At 41.7% G+C, this 14,243-nt stretch overlaps 1 protein-coding gene across 1 annotated transcript in view; it reads right to left on the reverse strand.

Moving 5' to 3' along the window:
* Positions 1 to 12,124: 12,124 nt before the first annotated feature.
* The window catches only part of chd5 (chromodomain helicase DNA binding protein 5), a gene marked incomplete at both ends in the record, with an annotated part of 36,030 nt that continues 33,911 nt past the window's right edge, over positions 12,125 to 14,243 (reverse strand). The window contains 2 exons of the mRNA XM_084542290.1: positions 12,125 to 12,246; positions 13,437 to 13,563. Of these exons, the coding sequence (XP_084398416.1) occupies positions 12,125 to 12,246; positions 13,437 to 13,563 (249 nt within the window). The remainder of the gene's footprint in view (positions 12,247 to 13,436; positions 13,564 to 14,243) is intronic.

Genomic DNA, 14,243 nt, shown 5'->3' on the forward strand with positions numbered 1-14,243 from the left:
TAAAACCACTGACAGATGAAATAAATAACATTGACCATCTTGTGACAATTCAATGTTCTGCTGGGAAACTTTTGGAACTGGCATTCGTGTGGATGTTACTTAGACATGTACCACCCACCTAGACCAGACCACCCCCACCTCATAGCTATGACACTCCTTGATAGCAGCAGCCATCCCCAGCAGGATGCAGCCTGACACAGACACACACACAAAAAAACAGTTTAGGAACAACTAAAAAAACATGAAAAGCAACACAAGGTGTTGACCTGGCCTCCAAATTCACTAGATCCCAAAATGATCAAGTATCTCTGGGATGTACTGGAACAAGCCTGATCCACAGAGGCCCTTCCCCTTGACCAATAGGACCCTAAGGCCCCCACTAACAACATTCTGTTGCCAGACACCACAGGACACCCTCAGAAGGCCCTTGTCCAGTCTCTGCTGAGTCACAACTGTTTTGGAGGCACAAGGGAGACCTACACAATATTAGGAAGGTGGTCATAATGTTATGCCTGATCAGTGTATCTCACTATTGATCATCAGATGAAGGCAATGGTCATTTTTGACAATTTCTAACATCAGATCAGTTTGAAATGTTGCAGTAACAGTAAGAGATCAAGGAGGGGCAGCCACAGAGAACTGTTAGATAAAGAGCTGCAGGCAACAAGCTGCACACCTCAGAAAGGTAACTCCTTCCACTGTGCCAAGCTGTTTGGCTGACTCATGCTATGTGCAGCATAAAATCAGGTCACAGGCCAATTATTGCCTGACTTCCTTATTAAAATGACAGGTTTTCTTTTTATCATTGCCCAGATTTCTGTGACCTGTGATATTGAACAGCTTTTGCTGTTACCACGTTTCTGCAGCTGAACGACTTTTGTGCAGACATTAGCCATGTTGTTTTAACTCCCTACCCTTTTAGAGAAATTCTTTAGAAAAAGGCAAAAAGATAAATGGACTGGGAGACTGAAATCTTCCCTTACCCTTGTAAACATACCAAGCCAGCTTAACAAAACAGCAACACATAAAATACAGCTGAGATATAAATCAATGTTGTACAAAACAACACTGAACTGAACTGAAATGAACCTCAGAAAAGATCCCTCAGTCTATGGAAACAAACTTGTTGATGTTATGCAGTGTATAAAAAGTTTATATATTGACCAAACTGACATTAAATGAACAGACACATTAGCGCTATCTTTAGGTGCACCAACAGTAACATAAACACAGTGTAATCCCAGCACCCTCTACATAACATATGGCCAAGACTGTAAGTTACATTAAGTCTGAGGAGGCTTAGTGCAGGATTAATTGAGATATCCCCAGATTGAAAACATGTTCCCTAAATCACAGACCTCGTTAGGCACACTGATATTTTAGATTTTTATAAAAGAAATTATAATTTATCAGTAAAGGCAAACATGCACATATAATGTGATGTACTGTGACTTTGCACCCATGCTGCTTCCTCAGCAAACAGCTTGGTATTTAAATTGTCATTTGTAGTCATGGAAATCAGATTTGTTTTCAAAATAAAATGGAAATTTCATGACACACATTACCTCAAGGTCGTTAAACGCTGCCCACAATTATTTCACTGAGCGAGGATTTTCTATGACATGCACATTCTGTTGCTACACGTTAGTTTACCACTCCTGATTGTTTCCAGTGCTGGAGCCCTGCATGGCCGGATGGGGCAGTTTGTCAGGCTTCTTTGGGAAAATGACAGGATGAAGCAGAGGCAGCTGAACACGTGATGGCTGCTCAGGAAAACAGCCCTTGAACAGGTTATTTGTGGACTGTAAAAAAGATTCCTGGCACTTTTTGTCTAACCTGCACGAGCAAGAGCTGTCATAACGTCTGTTACAGCGCTCATTACCTTTTACTACTTGCTGACACCTCAGTCTGGACATGTTATTTGATTGCCCTCATGTTCAGAAACACTTATGGCTTTGAATCTCGAAGTGTCACCAGATGTGTTTAAAGGGTTTAGCTTTACGATTTCTTCAACAACAATAACCATAAGACACCGACACAAACACTGAATCAAGCTTTGTTTGTTCTATCCTTCTCGCTCTGGATAGGGACATATGGTACAGTCTTTGTTCTGTGCAAAAATGCATTCAAGTTTTACTGCATATGACAGAGTGAGTCAGACAAATCACGTAGGGACGTTCTGCGCACTACTTAACAAGGAAATGCGGAGGGAATTCCTTACTAAAAAGGTATTAACTTTGAAGGTATCTTCTTGATTTGTCTAACTGAATCCTCATGACAGTTTTGGATTGAAGTCTGAATGTATTTTTACAGTCTGAGAACTGCCCCTGAAGTTTAACTGAACAGTATAAACAGGAGAAATGGTTACATATGCACTATGAATATATATATATATATATATACACTATATATGCTATATGTATAAAAGACTGATTTCTTAACAAAGTCGTGTCTCCAGACTTCTCTGCCTGTTTACAACTCCAGATTGCCACTCTAGCCTTTGGACCCGTTCTCCTCCTCTGTACCACAAATACAGTTTCTCCACTCGGCCCACTCATTGGTCAAACCAACAATGACTCTTTTGTGGAGGGTAAACTTCTGTCCTCAGAGAGCATTGTTTCTGCATTCGTCATTGCAGAACTGATTAGCTCACAGGTCATTTGGGCCATGGCCGTGCAGTCCATGGTATGGCTTTTATAAAACTGGAAAAGGAGGATTTCGTAGGACGCAAGTGGCGCTTTTTTTGAACGAATGCTCTGAAAAGCTGCATTGCATCAGAATGACAGAGATGCATCTGATATTTTCACATTTAACAGAATAGCTTTGAATCAAAGTTCTGCTTGCTAATTCTACACCTAAAGTGGAACTAGCTGTCACACTTAAAATACCCACGTCCAGTTTAAATTGGGTATCTTGAGTGACATCCTTTGAGAGGAAGCATTTGGACAAGCCATTAAACAGAATCCAGCTTAGGCAAGTAAAGAGTCCCAGGGGTGGTGCTGTGTGAAAGCTATTCTTGAGGGAAAAATAAGATACATCATAGAATAGAGATGAAACCAACTCCTACACACCCTGTCCCTGACCTACATAAAGCTCTGAAAAAATCCCTCACTGTGTACCAAATGTGGTAATAAGTGGAGGGATGTTGAATGTGCACACTTCCGTGGATCTAAGGCGTGTCACACATTCACAAATTTGCAGTGTGTGCCTGACAACTTCAAATGGTGTATTGTCTTGTTTTAAATATAGCACTTCTTGGATTACCATATTTAGTTATGTTTTGTTCTATTTCACATCTTGGCATTGATTAAGCACGATTCCCTCTCTGGTCCTTGTTGTACAGTACTTTATGTCACAAAGCAGTTAGGATGTAAAAAATTAAACTAAATGACAGGGTTTAACAGAAAACAGAAGGAAGAAAAAAAAGAGTTTCCAAACTGGATTCAAAGCTTTCATTTGGCATTTTGCGAAAGGCATATTTAGTTGTAGCCAGTGATTCACAGAGAGCTATGTTTGACCAAGTGTAAACAAACCTCGCAGCCACTGGTCAGTGGCAGTCGGGCATCTCAATATACAATGGAGGAGAACAGCAGCTGGTGATGGCTGAATAGACAGCATTGGAAAATCTAACAGAAAGTCACTGAGAGCACCGCGACTTTAAGGTTTTTCTTTTCAGAAAGTGGTGCACAAACACTCGGCAGACAATGAAAGACTAGCAGACCATTGATGACAACAAACAGTGCCAGGCACAGATGATTCTGCCTCTTGCACTCCTTCTTTCTACAGCTTTTCTGTTGACTTCCTATCAAGAGCTCCGAGTGGGAGTTGGCCAATTTAGTAACTGCAAACTGCTCCTTGGGAACAGACAGAATATGTCTTACTTTGTTTGGATGACAAAAGGCATAGCAATCTGAGAAGGAGGCAGTTCACAGTCATTTCACGGATTGGCTTATACACAACGCTTCCCTACCCAAGATGTTTGAACACAGAATATGATAAGCCTACTGAATTATATATTGTGAATGCGATGAATATTGCATTTATATTAAATTTTATTTTAAAGGAATTTCAGTATGTGTACACCATCAGCCACTTGGAAAATCACGTCTGTAATCACAACATGATAACAGGTTTGTCTATGCACTTTGGAAACAGTTTATTCCTACTTTTCCCCAGCTCCGCTGTCATGCCGCCGCTGTTAAGACATGCAGGGATGAATTATTCATTCAGGAACCAGTTTGGCCTTCATATGCCCTCTGGAGAATAGAGAGTTGCTCCACTAATGCAAGTCCACACCAGCAGTGATACGTTGGTGATGTCAAATTAATCAAGGACACAGTGGGTGTAACCTCTACTTCCCATCTGTGCTCAGAACACAATACTGTGATAAACACATGTGTGTGTTGTATTGTTCTGGGAACAGACAAACAAATGTCCTGAATGTGTTTTTGTTTATCCAAGAAAAACTTTTTTAATAATTCAGGCTCACAGTTTTTAAGCAAATGATTACAAAAATATGTGACACAATGTGACCTCTGTATCTGCAGAGGCTAGTTTCAAGAGTTTCTGGGTTTCAAATCCTAATCTCAGTTTTCTCGGCTTTATCAGCTAGAGCTTAATAATACATCACAAGGTGGAGTCCTTGACAGAAACATATGTAGGCAAGGAGAAGTACAATAAGTGCTGCAGGAGGAAAGCCAGTGGAAATGAATGGAAGTAATTAGTTAGTCAAAGGACAACGGGGACTTTTTAATCAATGCCTATTAGTCACCTTGCTCTTGAAAAGTATGGCCAGCAAAGTCATCTTTTGTATCCCTGCTAGATATCTCTGTCCTGTCTACATGCTGTCAGAGGTTCTTCCAGTTTAGAATAACACTCCCAAAGCGCTGGCAAACTCACAAGAAAGAGACTAAAACTTATGGTCAAAGTCGAGGCAATAACCTGAGACGACTTTTAGTTCTCTGTCTTGGCCACACTCCAAGCATTGCCATAATTCAGAGACTTTTAAACTCCAGGGAGCACCTCCCAAGGGATGACATGGGAGAGCTGAAGGGAGGCCACCCAGGGGTGAAGGTACTGTGTGGGGTGAAGGGGACAGGTTCATGTTATTCTTCTAAAAACAACCGGAAGTTAGTTATGGTGACTGGCTTGTCAATGCACTGAGCAGCTGTAGCTACAGCAGCGACTGTGACACACAGCTCACAGAGGTCATTAAGGTCCCTCAGAATCCACTCAACAGTCACTGGAGGTTTGTTTGTGATGTTACATATATTTTTAGATTTGGTGTGATTTTCACCTCCACTGTCCATCACAAACAAACCTCCAGAAATGACTCGCAACTTTGAAAACACACACACAAAAAAGTAATCCTCCTTATAACACCAGGACCTGCCTGAGAATTATCACATTCAAACCCCTTTCCATTGTCAAGTTTTCGACAGCACCTGAGTAATTACCTGTAGATATATGGGAGCATCACACATAGAAACTTTAAATAACTAACTCACCATACACACTGGTGGCAATGTTTGACAGTATAATCAAATATAAGCGATAAAATAGACAAATAACAGAGGTTGTTGGGGAACAGGGTGCCATTGTTTCACTTTGTCTGAGGGGGTCCTAAAGTCTTAGACCTTAAAAAAAAAAGCTGCCTTCTACAGGCAAAACACTTTCCAAGACGTTCAACACGTTCCAAGCCCAAGCAGGGATGTCATCATAGTTCGCTTTTCTACAGCCAAGACTTTAAACAACAGATTTCACAAGCTGAGTAATCCCCATGACGTCAATTCATATATTATATCAGCAAAATTCCCCGATATAGTTTTTCAGCTATTTATCAAAAAATATGTGTTACTTTTGTTTAATAAATTCTTCTCTCTGAGAGAAGTTCAGTGTGTGCTCATGTCCCAGGAAATGTGAGCGCACCAATAAGATCAAATATCACTGCGTGAAGTAATCTTTGAGTTTATATTATGAAATCGCATGTTGTGTTTTATTGATTTGACCTTTGTCCACAAAAAAAAAGTAGTAAAAACTAAGACCAGAGCATCCAAACAGAGTGGAAATTATTCCCTATTCCCAATCATAGCTTTTGGATGAACTTTCCTTTGAGCAGATGTCAGCCTTGTCTAACTAATTCACCCAGACCACAAAATCACAACAAGAACTTGAACTGGGACCAAAAGTAGAGAACAACAGTAGTTAAATAAAGTGTCAGACGTAAACAGACTCTAACAATTCACATTCTGCAAGGTGTACTGAACAAGTTCTTTGACTCCCACCGTCTGCTGCTGTTGCCTTTGGCATCAGCTTTGGCACTGTGTTTGAGGTTTGCCATTGTGTAGCTTACGGTAACGAGGCAATCTCTCAATACCAGAGCACAACTGGGGGGCGGCTGCCTCTTTGATGTTCTAGTCAAATCAGATATCGCATACGAGCACATGCTCCTAAATGAAAGTGTTCGACGTTTGAAATTTCATGCACCGCTTTTAATATTAGTGTAATCGAACCTTTCCTACAATGTGAGCTCAGGCCCCGGATATCAGTAGACGATGACGGGTTACCGGTGAGGTTGAGCCTGACTCAGTCCTCGAGTCTGTTATCAGATGAGCTCCCATGAAATTAGAAAAGTCGTGTTTGGGAGACGTGATGTGACTGTGACAAAATACTGGAGATAAGCCTCCACTCGCAAACATTCCTTCTACGGGTTAATTATCTAACATTCCAGGAAGAATGTAGTCAACGTGTCATAGGGTACACCGGCAAACATTTGGCTGGCGTGTCACCACCATCAAATGATTGATTGTGTAGCTGAGCAGCCAAGGCCTTACATGTGTACATATGATTGCATGAGTGCAAGTAATGTGTGGTAAAAGGACTAGGGTTCTCAATGATAGTGGAGTCTTTGTGGTGGTCTCAAGCCATCCATGCACTGCTTGTTAATGTCTGTTGGGAGGGCTGGACTGTGACTAAGGAGAAAAACATCCCATACAGTCAGTCCATGGAGTTTCTTAAAAAAAAGACTCTTGGACATCCGGCAAGGGAGGCAGAAAGAGTGCCCTAGCTCAAAATGCAAATGACTTGGTCAGAGGTCCCTTAGCTCCCCCCTCTCTCACGCCTCTCCTCCCAGTGCCCCCCTCTCTATTCTGCTGAGAGTATAGGCAGCGTGAAATCCATCCTGGGAGGGGCTATTGTACTCGAGGAAGCAACCGTCAAACTGGAATGGTTTAGGCCGGTCCCGGGCCAGGGAATCTCTTTTTATAGCCTCAGGCACTGGACGAGCTGTGCAGTGCAGCTGAAAAACAGCCTGCCATAGGTGTGGGTTGAGGATGAGCCACCGATCCCTCACTCATTCTTCCTGCCTGGGTCTCAGGAACTGCTGCTATCATAACAAGGCCTCACGCTCTGTATCCCTGCCGGCTCTCTGAAGCCGGCTCAGGTTTAATCGTCCATGATGGTGTGTGCTCTGTCAAAGGGCCACACTGGTATTTGCCATTCCCATCCTCTGCTCTCCACCTCCTCCACCTTTCCTTGTCTTCTCAGCTGCCCTTACAGCTGCCCGGACTGAGACACAGAGACACAAACTAGCACACCCACCCCCCTGACTCCATCAATGGCCCCCTTGGACAAAGCTGCTGCCTCTGCAACATGCTAACCGTGCTGAGAGTGGGGAGGGAGAAAGAGGAGAGACAGAATAAAGGGAGCACAGAGGGAAACTGTTTGGATGACAACAAATATATATGCCTCTCACCTCCTTGTCCTCAGTAGTATGTCCTCCGTGAAGCTTCAGGCACTCCCCGGTGACCCTTTAATCCTGGTAACCTCCCATAAACTCTTTTATGAGACTACCGGTTCCAGCACACTCATCTTTATAGTGTCCTGCGAGGGCTGAACACAGACTGGAATTCTCCTGTGCTGTTTACTTTCCCACAACTTCTTCCCTGCACCGCACACTAGCAGCTCTATGAGGTAACCCTCTTTACTCCCGCCCCTTTCTCTATGCCTCCCTCCCGTCTGGTTCTGTTCCTCCCTCTATCTCCCCTAGCTGTCCCTCTCTTTTTTAGATGCCCCCCCAACCCCTCGGCCCATCCAGCCTCTTGCTATCCTTTCTTTGGTTTTCTCCCTCCACCCACTCTGCAGACCCCTGCTGCTGCCCAGACAGCAGCACAAAGCAGGCTGAGGGCTCTCAGACACAACCGGCCAATGGCAGAGGGACAAACCCAAGCTTGCAGCCAATGCGAAGCCTAGGGGGTTGGCATTTTAACCAATCAGAGGACACATTCGGATCAAGTGGGCTGGACAAAGGGAATTAGGGGGGAAAATATGTCACAGCACTTCCGTATGGAAGGAAGGTGTCAGTGCTTGAGTCAGTTGTTGAGATTTTTCAGTGACAGCTGAGATTTTCTTTTTAAGACATTTGAAGTAAAACTTCAAATCAATTTGAAACTATATATGTCATTTGCACTGATTTTCCCTTGCATAATCTTGTTCAGGAAATATCAATACAAAAGAATGAGGAGAAACCGTTCATTGTACCGTCATCTTCAGTATATTTTGAAGTAACTTTGAATAAGAGATTATTTTATTTTAAGTACTCTATTTTATATCTTATATATTAATGCATAAAAATAATAATCTGATTTTTTTCTTAAATTGCAGGCAGATAGAAGCAGGAATAATCATTCACAAATTATCCATAAAAACGAAACAAAAATGAGGGCTTGTCCATTTTGCTACAGTTTAAATTTGGGTAACTCAATTAGCAATTTGTAACTTTTTTTCAATAAACTAGCTATGACATGTGTAATAAGCCAAAATACCATAACCTATACCTAATTACATTACCTAATCTGAAAGAAATGCTATTGTGCTGGTGTAAAGTTCTCCAGTCATAATTTAACTTCACATTATAATCCGTTAAATAAATGCACATTATCAGAACTATATGTAATTCACATGTAGCGGATTAGCCTTATCAGTGTTACAATGGATTATTATTACTGGTGCATTTTTGCCTTATATTATAAAATAGATAGATGGTAATGTTTTGCATTTATAATTCCGCAAGTATATGCGCCCATGGATATTTTAAAATGTATGTTCTCTGGACTGTTCTGTGACTTTGTGAAGTGCTTCTTCTCTTTATTTTTGCCCTTTACTAACCACATAAGTGTTCTACTTCTGCCTCTAATCACATTTAAAGCACTCCACGCTCATTAAGGTTGTGACAAGGTACTGCACGAGGTCAGGACAAGAATGTCACTTGCTTTGATTAAATTTGAAATCCTCAACTCTGTTATTCACGTGCATGCTTTTTTTCATTTGTCTGCAGGGTTGACTACAGGTAAAAAAAATTAAAAAAAAGAAAGAAAACAACCACAAAGTCTCACTGTTGTCCAGAAGATTTATTAAAACACATTGAACAAATACACAGAATACAAATAAAAGGATGACAATTCACTTTTTTTTTTTCATTCAATTGCTATACAGCACAAATATCAGAACCATAACACTGCTTGGAGCTCATTGTCTGTAAATGCTAGATACACTACTGCCTCCCAAAAGTGAACCGTCCTATCAAAACGCTTCACATGCTGTGCATTCACTGAAACGAAGGTGCCTTTTCTCAGGGTCTTTTGGTAGCTTTTGAAGCCACATTGATAAGCATGTACATACATTGTTAACATATTTATAATATTAGACTGAAGCCTCTTTTTAAACAGACATTACATTCATACTGGCTTCAGTTTGATTGCATTTCAGTATTGTTTTCGACGTCTTCTCGTGGTCATCGCTCCAGAGGACATGATTTCGATTGATGAGCACGTACTGTGCACATACCAGTTCTATGGCAATCCCATCCAGTAGACATTCATCTTTTTTTTTTTCAGATTTCATACAAAAATCTATATGACATGGACTTATCTCTGAAAAATCTTTCAAGTATTTACATGTTTCTGAGGTTCTATCTGTCAACCTAATACATGTCGCGGTCAAGTAGTTGATGGCATGAACAGAAACGCACCAAACAAAACAGCACTGATTAACACTAACAAAGAGGAGCATTTCAAGGTTGGCCTCGTGGTTCTCTCTGAGTGGTGATGTTCAGAGTCGGTTGAGAAACAACGGGGCGAGGAGGTTGTCGTGACACAGTCTACTCAGGGAGGGTCAGAAGAGAGCACCTCAGGACAATCATTTGAATTGGCAAAAAGAGAGTAAGAAAATACACTCACCAACTTTATACAACACTACCTCTCCGCCTCAGATAAATCAATCACAATCGTCATCCCAACTATATCGATTAAGTGGTGTGGCAATGGCGACAATAATAATACAAACTGTTAATGCCACTGGTCTTTGGAAAAGAAAAGAAAAGAAAAAGATTTGCAGTTTGCGCCCCAAACATTTCAGCTCTCGTAGAAAATGAAATATAGCAAGGTTGAATTTATAAAAGATTGTTTTACTTAGTGGACATTCACTAAACCACGTATTTATAGTTGACGGACTAGATATGTAGCTACACCGTACCAACGTGCCTTCACTTCAGGTAAAGCAAAAGATGACAGCATACAACCTAAGCAGGACTGACGGAGCCGGAAGTGAAGACATCACCCACGAGTAATGCTGTGCAGCATTGGTCCTTAAAAGCTGATATACAGAGAATATTCCTTCAGATGTGTGTTTAGACTGCGACTGCACCAACCGCAGTCTTCACCTCTGGGGAGGAAATAGACTGCATCATTCTGGATCGCCTCCTTTAACAGCACCTAGTGATCAAATACATCTGGTTTTACCTTAGCACTGAGAGAAGCGATCAAAAGCTCGGTTTGCGTCAAATACTAAACTTAAGGTGGCGCTGCACCATACGTATATATGTTCTTATTTAGTACTAACAATTAAAAGGGAACTGGGAACGTCCCTGGGATGTAAGAGGGGGGAAAAAAATGCCACCCTCCATTCAGGACTCACTGAAGCCCTGTATGTGGATGTGGACCAGTTCAGTTCCTGTTTATAATGAGGTCCCATTGGTTATGGCCCCAGGGTTAAGCTCTACAGCCACTACTAACATTCAAATATAGAAAAAAAATCACAAATATTGTACCATACACAGAAATACTTCTCTAAAATGAATCAAAAATCCTTTCGTCCACTCCCAAAGAGTCCTCTACTCCACTCTTGCGGGTTTTTTACCATGTATGTATAAGTATGTTCACTATCATTAGACCTATGTGAGGTAAAATAAACAGCAGTCTCTGAGTATGTACAGTACAAGTGGCCAGCCATCACAGGTATCTGCAGTCAAGTGTATCTGCAGGTTGCGCAGAAATGATTTTCTCCAAATGACCAGCAGGTGGCAGTCTTTAGAGAATTCAGGCAGACTGCGTCCGGCTACTGCATACATGTGAAATGTTTTTAATCATTTCAAATCGGTATTTTATCCACCGGTTACAACATGGATGACAAAAACACATATTCATTCAAAGTGACAATACTGACCCTCAGAAAAAAAGCAACCTCCTATCCAACTATGACTGAAGACGTCCTCAGTTTCTCTCCTCTGCTCAGGGAACAAGCTCCAGAGGGCCACAGTCACAGTGTACAGCGAGGAGGCAAATGGACAAAAGCAACAGGGCGCACGCTGAATGAAAAAGTCGAGGCCGGGCACACCCAGAACACACATTCTGAGATTAAAATGAGGCCCAATCAAGAGCATCAGAAACCCAACTAAACTGAGTTCCTCATTTTAGTTGGGTCCTCATAGTGCAGGACTGAAAAAAGAAAAAAAATCCTCTTTAAGAAAAGCTGCTTCATTTTCCCTCCTTATCTGCAGCTTCCCATCGCAGGTAAAACAAAAATATACTGAAATACTTCTGTAGGATCCTTGAAAGATAAAAGTGCAATTGTTAAGATAGATACATTTGCATTAATCAAAAAAGTTAAGTGCCTCATCCACAGACAGCTTGAATTGGTAGATTTTGAGTCAAGAAGGAGCAAGATTAGGAGGAGGAGGAGGAGGAGGAAGAGGAGGAGGAGGTTGTGGCGTAAGAGATGGGCAGCAGTCATCCATACAGATTCCATCCCTGGGAGTTTCTGACCCGCGGTCAGTGTGTCAAGAGCTGCTCTAATCCTCGATACAGATGACATCACTAGGTTTGCCTGACTTGAGGTCAGGCGTAGCCACGTCTCTCAAGGAGTCCAGTGACTTCTTGTCCAGGTGGCTTGTAGGGGGGCCATTGGAGGACACTGAAGAGGGAAGAGATCTAAAATTTAATTGCATACTGTAACAGTATAAATGTGATTGTCAAAACACATGCAGCAGGTTTTTAAAAGGTGATAAGTGTCAAAAACATACATTGTAGGTTATAATTTCATTCCTTTGTTTATGTCACTGGCGGGTTAAACTGGCAGGTTGTTCAAAACCTGTGGGAGTTTCTTGTCTTATTTGACTACTGTCTTGAAATTAAGGCTGCAACAACACAATGTTATTCATCTTATTACCAGTTGAATGCATCAGTTTGGAATATGTCGACATATTGCATTGCAGCGCTTATGTTCATATCCAGTTATTATGGCCCAGCTGCAAGGCGTGCAGCTGCAAGGCGTGCAAAATGAGACTGATCCCGGTTATCAGAAGTGTGGGAATTCTTTAAAGAGAGACCTAATAAAATGTCAGAAAGCACAACCGTTAATCAGCAGAGGGCGGCCACTCGGAGCAGAGGGCAGCCACTTGCGTAGCGCTCGGGGAGCAAGTTGCTTGCTCAAGCACGGAGGGAGGCGAACCTGAGACCCACCAGTCCCAAGCTGCATCTCTAACCACTACTCCATAGCTCCGCTTACGAACAAGCACCTAAACGGAGAACATCTGGGAACTTGTGAGATTTGTCTGGTTGTTGGGTGGTGTTCGCTGCTTTTCAGTCCATTTGCTAGTTGTAAGCATTTTGTTTTTGCACCTATGGACTTATCAAACTAAGTGATACAGATTTCCATTAACTCGCAACCTCAAGTAGATAAATAATACAGCTCCATTTCCAGCAATATCAACACAAGTCACTGCAGTTAAATCATACTCAGCACTAAATATGCTAATTAATGACATAATATAGTAAACAACACTTTTCCTAATTAGGTCGAGACTGAATGGCATCATAAAAGTAGAGTTAAAGCTTGAAATGGTTTCTTTGGTCATAGATTTAATGCATGATGTTAAAATATGTCATTACATGAGAAACTGTTGAATGAATAAAAGTCTTAGAATTACTTAGTGGTAAGTTAATGAGCTGCTTAATAATTAATAATAATAAAAACACATAATTCACTGTAAATGACTTCTTTCAGTCTTTCACAGCAGTTACCCAAACTGGAGTGGTATGAACAACCTCCTTTTCCCGCTTGCCTTGTGTCACCTATGATCTACAACAAATGTTGAGCGTTACCGCTGACGTAAGGTCCAAGAGGCATCTGACTGTAGTTGACCATGGGCTGTCCGCCCGGCCCTCTGAATCCCCCACCGAAACTGCTGCCGTACATCTGGGAGCAGCCAAACCCGCCCTGGCTGAAAGGCTGGAAATAAACACCAAAGAGATTAATTACCAGCTGAATGCTAGAAGGTTACATCATTGATTTACAGAAAAATAACACAAGGGTCATTATCTCTGTGATTATAGCGATGCAGTAACAATCCAGTGAGTATTAATGTTGCTACAAAACACAGGTTTGTGTTGCTCAGTCAGTAATTCTGCAGGAAAGTAAGCATGTAGCAAAAAGGAGAAAGCAAGCCAAGTTGTCTTTTCCACAAACGCATGACAACCAAAAAAAGCACCGTCAGAGCGAGCAGCCTGTCGGACCTCTTGGCCGAAATGACCTCTCGTATAACAGATAATAAAACAAACACATTCAGCTCTGGAGAGTATGTACAGGAGAGGAGAAAGTAATGAGACGAGGCAGGCTCTGTAAAATCCTTAGGGAGAGAAATGTGCAGCTCAGTGGTGAAAGCAAACAACTTAAGGTTGATTTTTATTTTTTTCTCACATTGCACCTGAAGAAACTCTCCCTTTGAGGAGTAGTGAGTTTCAGTCCCTGTGGATTTTCTAAGGAATAATGTGGCTGCTGAGTCGTGACTGCTGAGAACCTCAAAGGTTTGAGGCCAAATCCTTTTATTCCTTAAGTTTGCTGAGCCTTGTTGTACATTCTAGTGAGCTGTTTTTCCTCAACCCTATGAGTCACCGGCCACCACTGCATTG

Source organism: Chelon labrosus, assembly GCF_963514085.1.
Source record: "Chelon labrosus genome assembly, chromosome: 4".
In the NCBI taxonomy this organism is placed as follows: Eukaryota; Metazoa; Chordata; class Actinopteri; order Mugiliformes; family Mugilidae; genus Chelon; species Chelon labrosus.